This window comes from Primulina tabacum, chromosome 1, assembly GCF_025594145.1.
Source record: "Primulina tabacum isolate GXHZ01 chromosome 1, ASM2559414v2, whole genome shotgun sequence".
Classification (NCBI taxonomy): domain Eukaryota; kingdom Viridiplantae; phylum Streptophyta; class Magnoliopsida; order Lamiales; family Gesneriaceae; genus Primulina; species Primulina tabacum.
In genome coordinates, this window is record NC_134550.1 from 9,632,486 (window position 1) to 9,649,971 (window position 17,486).

The 17,486-nt window shown below is 34.9% G+C and overlaps 1 protein-coding gene across 1 annotated transcript; it reads right to left on the bottom strand.

Annotated features, from left to right (window-relative positions):
• Positions 1-8,057: 8,057 nt before the first annotated feature.
• On the bottom strand, positions 8,058-17,014 carry LOC142517826 (calcineurin B-like protein 4). The gene is given in 10 exon segments (XM_075620291.1): positions 8,058-8,372; positions 8,469-8,512; positions 8,514-8,582; positions 8,658-8,738; positions 9,108-9,160; positions 9,256-9,364; positions 14,493-14,552; positions 14,671-14,753; positions 14,983-15,073; positions 16,816-17,014. Coding segments are annotated over 9 exon segments (633 nt in total). The 5' UTR covers positions 15,062-15,073; positions 16,816-17,014; the 3' UTR covers positions 8,058-8,317.
• Positions 17,015-17,486: the final 472 nt, after the last annotated feature.

The following is a 17,486-nucleotide window of genomic DNA, read 5'->3' on the forward strand; positions in this document are numbered from 1 at the left end:
TCAAACTTTAAATCTAGGATAATTATCAATATTTTATCCGTGATCTTGGATAATATTTTGAAATCTAAATATCCATCCCTTGGATATTTCAAAATTTAGGGATCATATTATCCTCTGCTTAATCTTTATCCAAGTATATCAAATCTTATATCTTTATCTGGTAAAAATCTTTCAACTTTGAATTTATATCTCCAACTTTACATGCTTATATTCAAATATTCCTTATTTAATTCCTTAGATCGTGGTCTATTTATTATCCCAAGTTCAAAATATATGCACAATATTATCTTAATTCTTGAGCTCAAAAATATTGTACATGATATAATTATCCACCCAACTTTAGATAAATTTGCAAATATTATATATTAAATAAAATAATGAAATAGATACCCAAAGATTGAATAATCCTAGCACATTTAAATTACAAAAAATATTATCACGATTATGCAAAAATCTTGGATTTTACATCCCTCCCTCCTTATGGGAAGTTTCGTCCTCGAAACTTGGGTTGACTTAGTCTAAGAAGAGGTACGGGTATTGCTCACATATTTTATATTCTAGTTTCCAAGTGACTTCTCTTTCAGTATGATTAGAAAATTGTCTAAAATTCTTAAATCATATACAGTGATTCTTGTCAGACATCTTAATAACTAAAGTGTTGACTTATTCATACTTTGAATTATACTTACACCACCATATTTTCTTATTATTACTTCTATTACTGCATCCATTGATAACACTCTTATTGAACCAAAATTATTAGAATCATTGGTTCTATAAAACTTATTGTAACCCAATAGTCGTATATCTCATAATCATAATTTGATAAACTATTTGTCTTATGAGAGAAGAAAACCCAAATAAAAACCTTTTGAATCCAAATGTAGCCCAATAATGTAACTCTAACAGAAATCCAAAAAATCAATATCAACTTTTCCGTTGAACATTTACTATCAAGTCTAGTATCTTATTCAATCCGATATAAACCTCAAAAATCATTTCTTAAATTGTATATCAATCATGTAATGCATAAGCTGGATATCAATTATTATTGTTTCATATCCCAATGCTTGTAGTAATATAAAATTCCCAAAAGTCAAATTATAACTCAATACGATCAACCTTAAGTAAACCTCAAAAATATTATCTTAAAAGATAAAAATCAAAATTCCAATTGATCATTTCACATAAACTCTTATCTCAAATTTTCTTTTCTTTTTCTAATACTAAATCTTAATTTCCCATGAAAACCGTAAAACTGGTTTTGCTTAACGATTTCTCAAATCACGGCGCGCTGATAGTGAGGCTAGAATCGTCTTACCCATGTTTTTTTTCCAACTTAAAGCGTCAGCTACCTCATACGCCTTGCCTGAATGGTAGTTTAACGTTACCTCACAATCTTTTAATAATTCAATCCATCGTCTCTATCTCATGTTCAATTCTTTCCACGTGAACAAATACTCGAGGCTCTGATGGTCAGTGAAGATCACACACTTGGCATCGTAAAGGTAATGCTTTATTAATGCAAAAACTACTGCGGCTAACTCAAGGTCGCGAGTTGGGTAGTTTTGCTTATACAGTTCCAATTGCCTTGATGCAAAGGAAATTACTCTTCCTTCTTACATGAGCACATATCTTAAAACTTTCTTTGACACATCTCTGTAATTGAAAAAAATCATTACCCTCATCAGGTAGCACTACCACCATTGTGGTTGCAAGTTTCTTCTTTTAGGTTCCAAAACATTTCTCACTCTTTGGTGCAATTGAATTTAGAGTTTTTTTTTTTTTTTTGAGTTTTGTATGCTGTATTGCTATTGAGGGAAAATCTTGGACAAATCCCGATAATAGCTCGCCAATCCTAAGAAGCTCTGAATTTCTGTCATTGTCATTGGTCTTGGCCGGTCTTTGATTGCCTCTACTTTCTTAAGATTCGCAAATACTCATGCCTCACATATTATGTGACCTAAGAAAGTGACGTTCTGTAGCCGAAACTCACCTTTATTGAACTGGAATACAATTCTCTCTCCATTGACCTATCAAAAGTGAGATGGAGATGTTCTTTGTAGTCTTTTTCACTTTATAAGAAAATTAGGATCTCCTCAGTGAACACCGCTAAAAAGTTTGTCAAGTAATGACTTAAACCACTTTTTCGGAAGGATGTTTTGGAAAAATCTTCAGTCCTGACCTTCAATTGGTAGTAGCATCTTCTCACGTCGAGCTTGGAAAATATTGTAGCTTCTTTAAGTTGATCGAAAAAAATCGTCTATCATTGAAAGAAGATATTTATTCTCGATTGTGATCTTATTGAGTTCTCTATAATCTATAGACAATCTCATACTTCTGTCTTCCTTATTCACAAACAGTACTGGAGTTCCTTATGGAGACGTACTCGGTTGAAATTGCTTCTTGTCTAGCAATTATTGGAGTTGTTCTTTTGGCTCTTGGAGTTCAGTTGGCGTCATTCGGTATGATGCTATTGAAATTGGTGCAGCACTGAGAAACACGTTGATTTGAACTCAACCTCGTGGTCCGAGAATATCCTGAGAATTCTTCCAGAAAAACGTTCGGGAATTCTCGCATTATTAGGGTATCTTCGAGCTTGAGCTCAATTTCTTCTTGCACTTTGTTCATCATTGCTAGGTAAACTTCTTTGCCTAATTTAATGGCTTTCCAAGTCTGGGAAGCAGAAAGAATGTATTTCTGTCTCTTGGCATTGCCATGATACCTTATTTCTTCTTGGTTCGCGGTTCGGAGTTTGAAATTCTTACTCCGGCAATATGTTATTGCACTGCTCTTAGATAACCAATCCATCCATATGATGACGTCGAAATCTACCAAAGTGCTTTGAATCAAGTCGGCATTGAATATATGTGAATAGATACTGTTTTTATTCTATCTTGAAATTATCACGATTACCATCTCAAAACTTAAAACCCATATAAATTCTTGGAACTTAACTCAATATCAATCTATAGCCTATTGATTTAAATCCCAAAAATTATAACTCAGTCGTAATAAAATCTTATCCAACCTTGTACGAATGAAATTAATTTCCAATTAATTCTTGTTCTAAATCTTACTTTCAACAAGACAATTATATTAGAGATCTCCAACACAAACTATTTTTATTGAATATCTTTCTACTTGAATTATTCTTAGTACCGTAACGAAAGTCAAAACTTATTATGCTATATTTTCCGCAATATCCAGCAATATCTCATAACTTATTTTATTCATATAAGATCGTATTCTACTAGTTATCCCAAAATAATATAAATTATTAAATCGTAAGATATTGTCTCCCAATTCATTTTAAATAAGATATTCCAAAATCATACATATTTAAAGTCAACGCTTAGCATTCTTAAGAACCCAAATTAATGTTTACACATTTAACTATTGCCCAAAATCAACTTCCATATTGGAATATCCAAAACTTATTATAACTCTTATCTCAGATTTTCACATACTAGGTTTTTTTTCCATAAATAATTTATTGTCCCCAAATCAAATATTGCATCTTAAGTCAGAAGCTTAAATCAACTTATCTCAGATAGGTACAATCCCAACAAAATAGGTCAATACTAATTGTTTCCTTAATCCAATTCCATAAAAATCCGATAAGCACTACAAGAAACGCGTTGAACGAGATTTTTAGAGAAAATTTTCAAATATGGAAAGTTTAGATAAAACATATGGATTTAGAGCATATGCCGAGAGTCGTTTAGAACAACTGACGGAATCGAATTCGGAATTTTCTTCAGAAAGTTGTAGGATATAAGAAACTTTTCTAAAACGGCAAAAAACACGGTTTCGGAGGACTAAACGAAGGAATTTCGCGTTTATGAACCATGCCGCACAAACTTGTGAATATTACTCATTTGGCTGTTCCGAAGGAGACTGGATCGGCTCTTTGCAAAAATCTGGCCGAATTTTTTTCCCACCCGGATTATGAATCTGGCGGCTCTGATACCACTTAAATGTTGTTAGAGTAGGTGCCCGTCGAGCCAAGTGTTGGCCGAGGGTTCATGATTAAACTCTATGTATGAACAGTCTTTATTTTAATAATATTTAAATTTATCATTTTGGCACTTCTTTATCTGTATACACATGCTAGTTGCATAGATAAAGTCCTTGAGTATACAAATAGTAGAAAGAATATGAGATGCTCATATGATGAGTATCATGAAACTTATATTTGGAATACTGTATATTCTAAACAGTTCCTAGTCGATTCAGCCGCCACTAAGAAGGATATAGGCCGCTCGAGTTCGAGACTAGTATCTGCGATGTGAGTACCATGTTTCATTGGTAGGGGACATTGTGATGTCCGAGCATGCAGATAGGTGCTCTTTGTAGAGTGCATTGAACAACCCTCCATAAAAGGACTTTCCAGATGGTTCTCACTTATCGAGTGGAAAAGTCCTAGTTTATGGTTGTACACCATTAGTCCTTATGACCCGGGACAACATTGAGACTCTATGTGCTAGAATTACACTTTGACTTGTTTACTGACTCTCATGGGGTCATCAGGTGGCAAGGTTGGGTGTTCTGTCGAAACATATAGGAGTCGATGCATTGTAGTCGGGGATTCACCGCTTACCTTCGGGTATGGATATCCTATGTGTTCTCATGTATATGTAGTTTGAAATCTCTGATCAGAGTATGGTGGTAATTAAGAAAGGGGTTTCTTAGATTACACCATCGATGCAACTACGACATGACACATAGTATCGATTCATTGACAACTCTCGATATACCAATGGTTGTCGAATCGGTCGGGATATATGAGTTCAAGGGACCGTACTGTACGCTAACCATAATAGAATGGTTCTTGCAGGCACTATCATTTGATACCTAGGGAATCATGTAAGCGATGCTGCTAGGCGTTTAACATGATTGGTTGGGTACTATCAGACTTGAGTTCTGACGTTCTTGTTATCAAGGAGTTGATAAGTAAGAATGGAGCAATTGGGGTATGCTCAAATAAGGACATGTTTAGTCCGAATCACATGGAGATGTGAACCCACGGCTAGTTGTATCAATGAACTATTGAGGGCCACACAAGTACTAGCTTTTTAGATCCCGTTGAGAAGTAAAAATAGTTCAATGTGTTGAACGGCTTATAAATGAGTTTATAATCGTTGAGAAAAATAGAAGTATGACTTCTATGAGAGAAATGTAATTTTTTTTAATTTATGAATGTGTTCCTAAATTAAAAATAGGCCAAGTAAATAATGAATTTGAAAATTGTGATTTTCATAAACATTATTATGGACTAAATTAAATTAATTCAAGTGTTGAATCAATTAAACACTAGTGGGCCTAGTAGAGTCCAAATAATTAAATTAATTCAAGTGTTGAATTAATTAGATAGCATTGGGCCTTGTAGAGCCCAATTGGAAATAATTATTTAACTAGTGGGCTTGAGTAAAATCAAGAAAAGTCTAATTGGGCTCAAATATGTTTGAGACAATTTAAATAGTCCATGGGCCTTGTAATAGTTACAAGCCCAAATCACATTGCATGCTTGTGAGGTGAAGAGTTGGGGAATACTTTTGATTAAAAAATTGGCATGGCATGCAACCTTTTGGATCAACTTTTCCCACAACCTAGACAACTCATCCTCCCTCATTGATGTCATATGTTGGCCGAAATCTTTAGCACAATTCTCTCCAAGTTTTTCCTCTTCTTTTCTTCTTCAAGTGTTGAGGAAGAAATATTATTCTCCTTGAAAAATCCTCTTAATTTTCTACTGCAAATTAAGAGGGGATTTATCTAGCAAGTGGTGGGCCTAATTTTGAAGGAATGAGAGCTTGTAGATTTGTCATCCTTGAAGAGCCAAGTTTTTTACAACTTGGTTGGTGCCATCATCAACCTCAAGAGGTTGATAGGTAACGATTTTCTCAACACCCTATGTATGATATTGGTGTTTTATTGTATTTGCTACACAAACAAAGAGGTGGCCGAAATTTTCTTGTAAAAATTCGATTTTTAAACTTCCGTTGCGCTTCCGGTCACCGTAACCGATCCACTTTCAAATGTCACGTCCCGAGACCGGGGTTAGTCGACACTGGCGTTATTCAACAATCACATAATTGCTAAACAACAAGCCCCGTAGTACAGTATAAACCGAAACCAGTTTATATCATAAATACCATAAAAATGGAATCGTCTTTACAACAGTAACTCTGGAAACGATAAACATCTGCGGAAGCGTTTATAACTTGAATTAAAAACTCACAAAAACATATTCTTAATTAAAATTCTTCATGCGTCTACTATCAGTCCAAAAACTGGTGTCTGATTCTTCTTTCTCTATTTCTTCTTCTGATTTATCTGGGAGGGTAGAGTAAGGGGTGATTATTTTGGAAAATACTCAGCAAGTGGGGTTCGTTCGAACACAACATAACAAAATGCATAAAAATTCGAAACACACACCTTTCATAACATGACTCATACCACGTGCACATCATTAACTAGACACTGAGATTCATCTACTTTCAATGGTTTACTGATATCAGTCCCTAATTTTTACTCCTCTAAAGGGACGAGGCCGTATAGCGGTTATCTCCCCCACCGCGTAAGGGTACGTATGGTTGGGATTTCCACCCATATCAAGTTGAATTCTCACAGTGTCAAAACATAATTCATGCCAAAAATCGTAACCAGAAGGGGGTAGAAGAAGAATTTGCACTCGACCGAATTTTAAAACACACAAAATGCATAACAAAAATTTACACATTTAAAACAAGCCCACTTACCTTGATCCTTGGAGAAAACGTGAAAATTCGAGAAACATAGAAGAATCATGCAACCGACACTTCGAAAACGCAACAGCACATCGCCTGAAAAATCAGCAGTCTTTAAAAATTCATTGCGCCTTATTGAACCGTTGGATCGGGCTCAAAATTTCACTAGTACATTCAAAATTACGTCAAATACATTATGGACGGTGGAGATCGAGTTTGGAAGTCGCCTTAATCTGCTTATGGACGAAAAACCGTAGGTATGCTGTTTCTCGCCTAAAATCTGAGCAGTTTTCTTACGAAGGCTTTTAAAAAAACTAACCGTTGGATTTTGCCGAAATTTGGATATGTTATTCGGAACATATGGAAGCATATTTTGAACGGTGGAGATCGGATTCCGAGTACCCGAGCGAGAGAAACAAATTTCTGAACTTGGACAGAATTTTCATGACTCGTGCAGAATTTTGGATAGCAAATTTCGAGAATATGGAGAGAAATTCGAAAATTGAGGTGTAAAATTTGAATGGGAGGGTCCTCCTATTTATAGGGGTTTGCTGCTATCCTGATCGTGTTTTATCCTTGTGTTTGAAATTTGAATCAAACTTTAAATCTAGGATAATTATCAATATTTTATCCGTGATCTTGGATAATATTTTGAAATCTAAATATCCATCCCTTGGATATTTCAAAATTTAGGGATCATATTATCCTCTGCTTAATCTTTATCCAAGTATATCAAATCTTAGATCTTTATCTGGTAAAAATCTTTCCAACTTTGAATTTATATCTCCAACTTTACCTGCTTATATTCAAATATTTCTTATTTAATTCCTTAGATCGTGGTCTATTTATTATCCAAGTTCAAAATATATGCACAATATTATCTTAATTCTTGAGCTCAAAAATATTGTACATGATATAATTATCCACCCAACTTTAGATAAACTGCAAATATTACATATTAAATAAAATAATGAAATAGATACCCAAAGATTGAATAATCCTAGCACATTTAAATTACAAAAAATATTATCACGATTATGCAAAAATCTTGGATTTTACACCTTTATCCTTACTTTAGGCAGCTGAACCGATTTGGAAAGAATTTAGAATATACAGTATACGTCTTAATGAATATCATTATCAACGTCTATAGTATATTCAAGGACTTTATATATGCAGCTTGCATAAGTATACATATAAAGTAAATGTCATAATTGGATAAAATCATAAAATATTATTAAAATAAAGATATTTTTTACACAAATGTCTATAAAGCACAAGACATAAGTTGGCTCACTGGACACTTAATCGAACAAATATAACATTATTTTAACCTCAAAAATAACAAAAATCATCCATGTGCCAAAAAGGGTATTTTTCAATCAGAAAACCCGCATAAATCTTCCAACACAAGATCTTGATTGTATATAAACATGACTATATCCGCAAGATTATTGCAACATCGAGGATTAAATTAAAGACATGAAGCTTCATCTTTTGGCTAACAGATAGAGCTCAGAGATGACATTTTCCACGCAACCATCAAGCCCGCGAATTTATGTTTCCTAGTCTTCAACTTCAACGTGCACCACGAAACTAGGAAATGCTACTGTCATATCTCTGAAAAGAACAGTAATTTTGATAATATATGAAGTGGTCTAACTGTTATTCTTGCGAAGAATAAATTATCCGAAGTTTTGGGTTTAGAAGATATACAAAAGATAAGGAAGAGTCATGTTCTTGATGAGGGATGGATTTTTTGGAGACAAATTCCTGCCATTCATCTTCATCTATCTTTCCGTCGCCTTTTGTATCCGTCTCAGAGAACGTCTAAAAGGAAAAAAATGATATGAAAATCTGGACATTAGATCGAGAGATCCAGAAAATGCAGTAGCTAAATTAGACCTTATTCACAATTATTTCAATGACATCCTCTGATAGTACGAGGTCTGATTCATGTAATAGTGCCAATACCATCTCTTTCAGCTGTTAATTTTTTCAAAAACGAGAATATCAAGTTCATATTTCAAGGGTTTCCTTATAAATAATTATGAAAAATAGTTTCCATTCAATTGAAAATTTACATATTTCATTTACATAGGTGGAATTAAAAAAAATAATCACATAGGCTACTTTCCACCAAAAACCAAAAGCTCCAAACTAATTTTACAACTCACCATATTCGACCTTGAGGTAAACAATTTCCGGTGGTCAATTTTAATTTTGGACAAAAAAAGGTTAGAAATTGTTGAAAATGGAAGTTAATGTAATCGACTAAAATTAGAAAATGTGCAAGAAACATAATTTTTCCTGCAATTAATTATATTGAACTAATAAGCACATGCATGTACGTACCTCTTCTCTTTCGATATAACCGGTGTGTCTCAGATCGTACAGTCTATATGCAACTGCAAGAAAAATGGATCTTAACCGATTGAGTAACAAGAAAATGAGTGTTTCATAAATATAGAATTCATGACAAACTGATATCCAAAAATCTTACAAGAAATCTTGTCAGCAACCGGTGCATTCGGGTGAAACACACTTAATGATCTGACGAATTCTCCGAATTCAATCACCCCATTTTGTTTAAAATCAAAGAGATCGAATAGCTACATTGTTGGGAAATTACCCCAAAGCGATGGCGACCCGATGACAATATAGTGCCGACAAATTTGCGGAATAAAATAATCAACAAGGACACAAAGATTTACGTGGTTCACCCAAGATAGGCTACGTCCACGGAGCTACTGCAGATCTTTTATAACTAGAAGAAATATTACAACAAGTGTATACAACAATACACTAAATATCTCATACTCCCAACCCGAGTATATCGAGAAAATAATTTCTTTAACTCACACAAGAGAACAAAAAAAAAATCTCTTTTTTTTTCTTTATTTTATAAAGCTTAAGAGCTTCTAGGATGATTAAACTGAGATGGAGGGAGCTCTATTTATAGAGCTCCCCGTGCATGAAATGGCCAATCAGCGTCTAGCCACCGCTAATCAAATTTAACAAATGTTGGCAAAATCAATTTGTATTCTTCCGACACCATTGAATAACGTGGCCCTCTCACCTTCTCACCTAACATTTCTCCAACTTGAAGACTTGATTTCAAACATATCTTCACACCATCAGTGCAGCAGCTCATATTTTCAATGTTACTCCTGAAGACCAACTGAGGTCGAACACAACTTCAGTTTGTCAGTGGTTACTGTCTTCGTGAGCATATCAGCAGGATTCTTACTTCCAGGAATCTTCTCAAGCATCAAGACTCCATCTTCCAGAACTGATCTGATAAAATGATAACGAACCTGTATATGCTTTGTCCTAGCATGATAAACAGAATTTTTCGCTAAATGAATAGCACTCTGACTGTCACAGTGTAATGTGCTATCTTCAAGCTTCTGACCCAATTCCTCCATAAAGGATCTCAACCATATCATCTCCTTGCTAGCTTCTGTAACTGCAACATACTTAGCCTCAGTAGTCGAAAGCGCAACAATCTTTTGCAGCTTAGACACCCAGCTTACAACTGTACCACCTAATGTGAACACATATCCAGTAGTACTTTTCATGCCATCTAGGTCACCACCCATATCAGCATCGACAAAACCCTGTAAGCCCAATTATGACCTCCTGAAGCATAAAGAACAAATAGCAGTACCTTTCAAACACCTGAGAATCCACTTAACTGCTTCCCAGTGTTGCTTTCCTGGATTACTCATAAACATGCTCACAACTCCCACAGCATGTGCTATGTCTGGTCTTGTACACACTATTGCATACATGAGGCTTCCGACAGCAGAAGCATAAGGAACCTTATTCATATAAGCATGCTCCTGCTCCGTCGATGGTGATTGTTCTTTGGTTAATTTGAAATGACTAGCCAAAGAAGTACTCACAGATTTAGCTCCATCCATATTAAATCTGCTAACCACTTTTTTCACGTACTCTTCTTGAGATAACTTCAAGAATCCATTCATCCGGTCTCTAAAGATCCTCATTCCAAGGATTTGCTTTGCAGCACCCAAATCCTTCATGGCAAATTCCTTTGATAAATCTTTCTTGAGTTTATCAATTTCTTCCAGACAAGCTCCAGCTATCAGCATATCATCTACATATAGCAGTAGTATGATATAAGAACCGTCAAACTTTTTCACATAACAGCAGTGATCAGCTTGACACCTTAGGAAACTATTTTCACTCATGAATCCATCAAACTTCTTGTACCACTGTCTTGAAGCTTGTTTGAGACCGTACAAGCTCTTCTGAAGTTTGCACACCATTCTCTCTTTTCCCCGTACTTCAAAGCCATGTGGCTGCTTCATATAAATTTCTTCATCTAGGTCACCGTGAAGAAACGTAGTCTTTACATCCAACTACTCCAAATGTAAGTCTTCCTTCGCCACTAGTCCAAGTACTGTCCTGATAGTGGTTAATTTAACCACCGGAGAGAAAATCTCGTTGTAATCAATTCTTTCCCGTTGTTGGAAGCCTTTTACAACAAGTCTTTCCTTGTACCGCTTGCTACCATCATGCTCTTCTATTAACCGGTACACTCACTTGTTATGTAACGCCTTTTTGCCTTGCGGAAGTTCTGTCAACTCTCACGTCTGATTGGATGACAGTGAATCCATCTCATCTTCCATGGCCAACTTCCACTTGGTTGAATCATCATTTTGCATTGCCTCTTCATAGGTCTCCGGTTCACCTTTGTCTGTCAGCAAAATATAGTGAAGTGCGGGGGAGTATCTTTCAAGTGGTCTAATGGTTCTCAAAGATCTCCTGAGTTCAATAACCGGAGTTTGTGGGTCATCATCTTGTGCAGTTTCTTCTTCATCTTCCTGGTTACTGGTTTTCGATTCATTCACAGGAATATATGTCAATGGCACTTCATCGGTCTTCTTGACTTCAGGACATTCATCTCCAGCTCCAATGTCTGACTTGTCCTTGTACAGAAGTTGCTCATTAAATATTACATCCCTGCTCCGAATGATCTTCCGATTTTGGTCATCCCAGAAACGATAACCAAACTCATTATCTCCATAACCAATAAAGAAGCACTTCTTTGATTTCGGATCAAGTTTTGTTCTGCTTGCTGAATCAATATGAACATAGGATAGACATCCAAACACTTTCAAGAAAGAAAGGTTTATTTCTTTGCCGCTCCAAACCTCTTCGGGAATTTTGTAATCCAGTGGTACCGAAGGTCCTCTGTTGATCAGATATGCAGCAGTGTTAACAGCATCAGCCCAGAACGATTTTGGCAATCCAGAATGCAATCTCATTCTCCTTGCGCGTTCATTCAAGGTCATGTTCATCCTTTCAGCTACACCATTCTATTGAGGTGTACCAGGAATGGTTTTCTCCATCTTGATCCCGTTCTGTGCACAATATTTCTTGAACTCATCATCTTCATATTCTCCACCATTGTCAGACCGTAAGCACTTCACCTTCAAGTTGGTCTCATTTTCCACCATGGCTTTCCACCTTTTAAAGGTCTCGTAAACATCAGATTTATTTTTCAGAAATAAACCCAAACTTTTCTACTCGAATCGTCAATGAATGTGACATAGTATTTCGAGCCTCCAAGGGATGTCACAGGAGATGGTCCCCATACATCAGAATGAACCAGCTCCAACTTTGCTGCTTTCGGTTCTCTACCGCCTTTTGAAAAGCTCACCTTCTTCTGCTTTCCAAAGATACAGATTTCACATAGTTGGTGTTCAACAGTCTTTAATTCTGGTAGCTTTCCTTCTGACACCAACATCTTCATTCCCTTCTCACTCATATGTCTAAGTCTATAATGCCATAGACTTGAATTGGCTCCAGCATCCACAGCTGCTAATGTATCTCTACAACTGGAAGTCATATACAGTGTTACAGTTTTCTTTCCTCGAGCAACAATCATGGCTCCTTTGTTCACTTTCCAGGAACCATCACCGAAGGTCACATTGTGGCCTTCATCATCAAGCTATCCCACCGAGATCAGATTGCGTGTCAATTTTGGTACATGCCTGACTTTGTTGATTTTCCAGACAGATCCATTTGACATCTTCATCCGTACATCACCCATACCAACAATTTCCAAGGGTTTTCCATCAACCAGGAAAACTTTTCCGTAATCGCTAGCGATATAATTATCAAATACATCGCGATCACCAACAGTATGAAACGAAGCTCCCGAGTCCATAACCCAAGAATCAACGGGGCTTTCCATGGATAATAGCAGAGCATCATGTACTTCCTCAGTGACAGCATTGGCATTATTCTTCGTTGATCTGCAGTTCTTTTTCAAGTGATCAGTTTCACCACAGCTCCAGCACTTCAAATTCTTTTCAAAGTTGCTCTTGTCTTTTCCATTTCTTGACTTGGACCTACCGCGCCATCGGTTAGAACTCTTTTCGCCGCTCCTGCTTCTTCCTCTGTTCTCGAGATTTAGAGCAGATCTCGATGATGTTCCTTCACCCGAATCCATCCTGCGAACTTCTTCAGCAAGAATTTGATCTCTGACATCATTGAATTGTAGCTTTCTTTTTCCAACAGAGTTGCTAACCGCTGCCCGCATTGGTTCCCAAACATTTGGTAAAGACGCCAAAAGAATAAGTGCACGAATCTCATCATCAAAGTTAATTTCAACCGATATTAGCTGAGAAACAATCATGTTGAACTCATTGATGTGTTTAGCCACCGAAGCAGCTTCTCCCATTTTCAAGTTGAACAACTTTTCATGAGATGCACTTTGTTGTTTGCTGATGGCTTCTCGTACATGTCCGATAAAATGGACATCATCTCTTCTGTGGTTTGTGCCTCCGCCACGTTATGTGCCACATTCTTTGTTAGGGTCAATCGTATTACACCTAACACTTGTCGGTCAAGGAGCTCCCAATCATCATCCTCCATCTTTTTCGGTTTCTTTCCTGATAGAGGTTGATGCAGCTTCTTACTGTACAGATAATCTCTTATCTGTAACCGCCAGAACGAAAAATCTGTACCGTCAAACTTGTTGATTCCCGGTCCCGATCCATCATCTCCGGCCATCACTTATCTAGCCTTAACAAAAAATCTAAAAAATCTTTTCTGATGTGGAAGATCAGACAAAGCTTCAACCACAGAGCATACTCAGAATTCTTAAGAATTTTCACAACAAGGCTCTGATACCAGTTGTTGGGAAATTACCCCGAAGCGATGCCGACCCGATGAAAATATAGTGCCGAAAAATTTGCGGAATAAAATAATCAACAAAGACACAAAGATTTACGTGGTTCACCCAAGATAGGCTACGTCCACGAAGCTACTGCAGATCTTTTATAACTAGAAGAAATATTACAACAAGTGTATACAACAATACACTAAATATCTCATACTCTCAACCCGAGTATATCGAGAAAATAATTTCTCTAACTCACAGAAGAGAACAAAAAAAAAAACTCTCCTTTTTTTTTTCTTTATTTTATAAATCTTAAGAGCTTCTGGGATGATTAAACTGAGATGGAGGGAGAGCTCCCCGTGCATGAAATGGCCAATCAGCGTCTAGCCACCGCCAATCAAATTTGACAAATGTTGGCAAAATCATTTTGTATTCTTCCGACTCCATTGAATAACGTGGCCCTCTCACCTTCTCACCTAACATACATCAATATATATTTTCCAAAATCAAAGTGAAACTATTGAAATCTAATTCAGTGTATATATATACGTGTGTGTATAACTAATTAAGAAACCTTAACTTACCCTATCTGCGAACAAATTTCTCTTGTTTCGGTTCCTGAAGAGTGCGAACTGAAATTCTTCCTGGAAAAACAACATCTCATGCATAGAAGTGGAGTGACAATTATCGGTATGAAAATCGTTAAAAAGAAACAAAATAAAGTAGTTTGTAGGTAATACATAAGCAATATGATATATATACCTTGTGAATGAGCCAGTCAGGAAATATGGAATTACTTATTTTCTTGAGTAACTGAAATAAAGCCTCTACTTCACTCACTGTGACTAAGGTTTAAAAAAAAATAGTCATAAACTTCCAATATTCGGACTCTAAAATATAAAGATTGATTAGGAAAAGCACGATTGATGCACGTTCAAGAAGTCTTCGGCTGCGACATCAAATACATTCTACTTTAAAGGGTATGCGAATTCAATGATGTTTTTGGTAACTACGTAGTCATTTGAAGGCCAAAGAATCGAGTCTTAGATGGTGCAAGTACATGTATTTACTTACAAGGAGTCTCAGCAGCAAGAACAGATGGCTCCTCATATCCAGGAATATTTCTTGAGTTTTTTGATTTAATGCAGCCCATAAAAAAAAGATCCTACTGCATATTCAGTCAAAAATTATATACAAGTTCATCCTCAAAACAACACACACACACATTTTGTATCTATTTGATGTAAAAGTTGGGATAAATTCATGCATAGTTTGAATGGGGATTGGATCGATGATAAAATAGAATCGGGTGCTAAAAGATAATTTAGCAGATATTAGTTGATATGGGGTCGAGTTATTTGGCCACTTGAATCACCTCTTTAATTAATTTGGTCCCACCAAAACCCATAAACGAGATATTAATAATAATGAAGGAAAACTTATTATTTTGGTCATATATGTTAATATGTGTCTTTATGATTTTAATCTTCTACATTTATAAATTTTAATTTAAGTCATACACATTTTGATTTTTAACAACTTCAGTCATTTTTTTATTTAGTATTAATTTGATGCTACATAATACATACATAGTACTATGTTCGTAAAAATGTTTTCATAATTACACAAGTGATCGAACTGGTATATTTTAAAATAGTGTTCAACCAGTCAGACTGATTCAACTAGACGGTCGGACATGAACAATGTTATATTATAAAATAATAATATGATATAGTAAATAATATATATATATATTAATTATATATATATATATATATTTAAATTTAAAAGATCTTAAATGTGTATAAATAACAAAAATATATATTTACCAAAGTTTAAAAAATCAAATAAGCTCTAATATTACTAAAATAATATCTTTTACATAGTTCAAAATCCAAAGAATCATATATATAAAAAAAATTAAAAATGTGAACATGTCCAACTAATTTTTAAATGGTTCACCGGTTCGAACAATTCTTGATCGGTTTGATCGCTAAAATGGTTTTTGGAATTCTCTGGACTGGGTCCATGACCCATTTTCGATCGAACCGATGGTCCAGTCTGGTTCTGAAAACAATGGTTGATAACACATCAACGGCACATGAAAAATGATTAAGATTGCGAAAAAAAATTAAAAATAATTTGATTAAAATTGAAATTTGATATTATATATAAAAGATCAAAATCACGTGAAAAAATATAGCTACCCCCTCAATAAATGTGCATTTATAAATTTAGAATTTTAAAGAAACACTGTATAAAAAATTAAGGGGGATATTCATTCTAATAATATTAATAAAGCCAAAAGTCAAGTATATCATTTGAAATAGCGTACTGGATGACATTTAGCATTTTAAATAAATTTAGATAGACTCAATACACTGATCGATTGCAGTTGACTACGACTTTATTATATATGTAAAATCAATAAAGTAATAAATATTACAAATATTTTTAAAATGAAAGGTAATAAATGTCTTGCATGTAATCCAAGAATTTAATTAAATACGAACTATACCGATCATGTTTAGACAAATTTCATGCAAGTATTGAGAGAAAAAAAAAAGGGATAATCGAACTCCGCTGCCCACCCCCTCCCTCCGCCACTAGAACCAACACAACTTTCAAGAAAATATATAGAATCTTGCATATATTTCACCGGCAAATGGCACAAAAAGAGCTATAAAAACCCTAAAAAAAACCCTTTATATTTTCTTCTCCTCTTCATCAATATTCTCAAATATTTTCTTCGCGACAGAAAGATCGTAAAACAAAAAAAAAAGCAAGAAAAAACATAAACATAATCTTACACAAAATGCACGACAAAAATCTGTTTACAAGTAAAAAAACAAGGAAAGAAAATTCAAAAAAGGAACACGAAGATTCTAACGAAGTGTGGATAATAACTGACTTGTATAGGCTAGCTGGTGACAGGATCTTGAAGAAAATATATGCTGCGTCTGATCTTCGGAAACACCTAAATTAATGGTTTCCTTCTTCATTTGCTTGTGTGTTTTATATAGAAAACAACACAGTGAAAATAATATTTTTTTTCACTATTTTTATTATTTATTTTCACTACTTTCATAGTTTAATAATTTTGAGCACAAAACTATTCTTACTGCATATATACCCTTTTTTTTTTCAGATGACCCCAGATTGAGGCTTTTCTGGTATGCATGTGTATAAATTTGGAAGCTAAGACATTTATTTTAAGCTTTACTTTTTAAATAATAGATGGGGAGATCTTTGAAATTAGTAAATTCATTCATTAATAGTAATTATTGTGATATGTACTTCTTAAAAAATTATTCTGTTATTTAGGATTATCTCCTTAAGTTCAAAATAAGTTATAATTCAGTCTCTACGTCAGAAAAACTTAGTTTTAACACTCATAATATAACAGTAAGAATCCTTACTCGTCATTTTGCTTAAGTTGTGATATTATCAAGAGTTTCTGTCGGGCTATTGATAAATCATACCGAAGTGGGTAGTTATAATCTTTGTAATTATCAAATTCTTTTAGTGTAAACCTTCCTCAATGGAATGAGAGGTGGTGTATGAGTTATTCGTGTTTT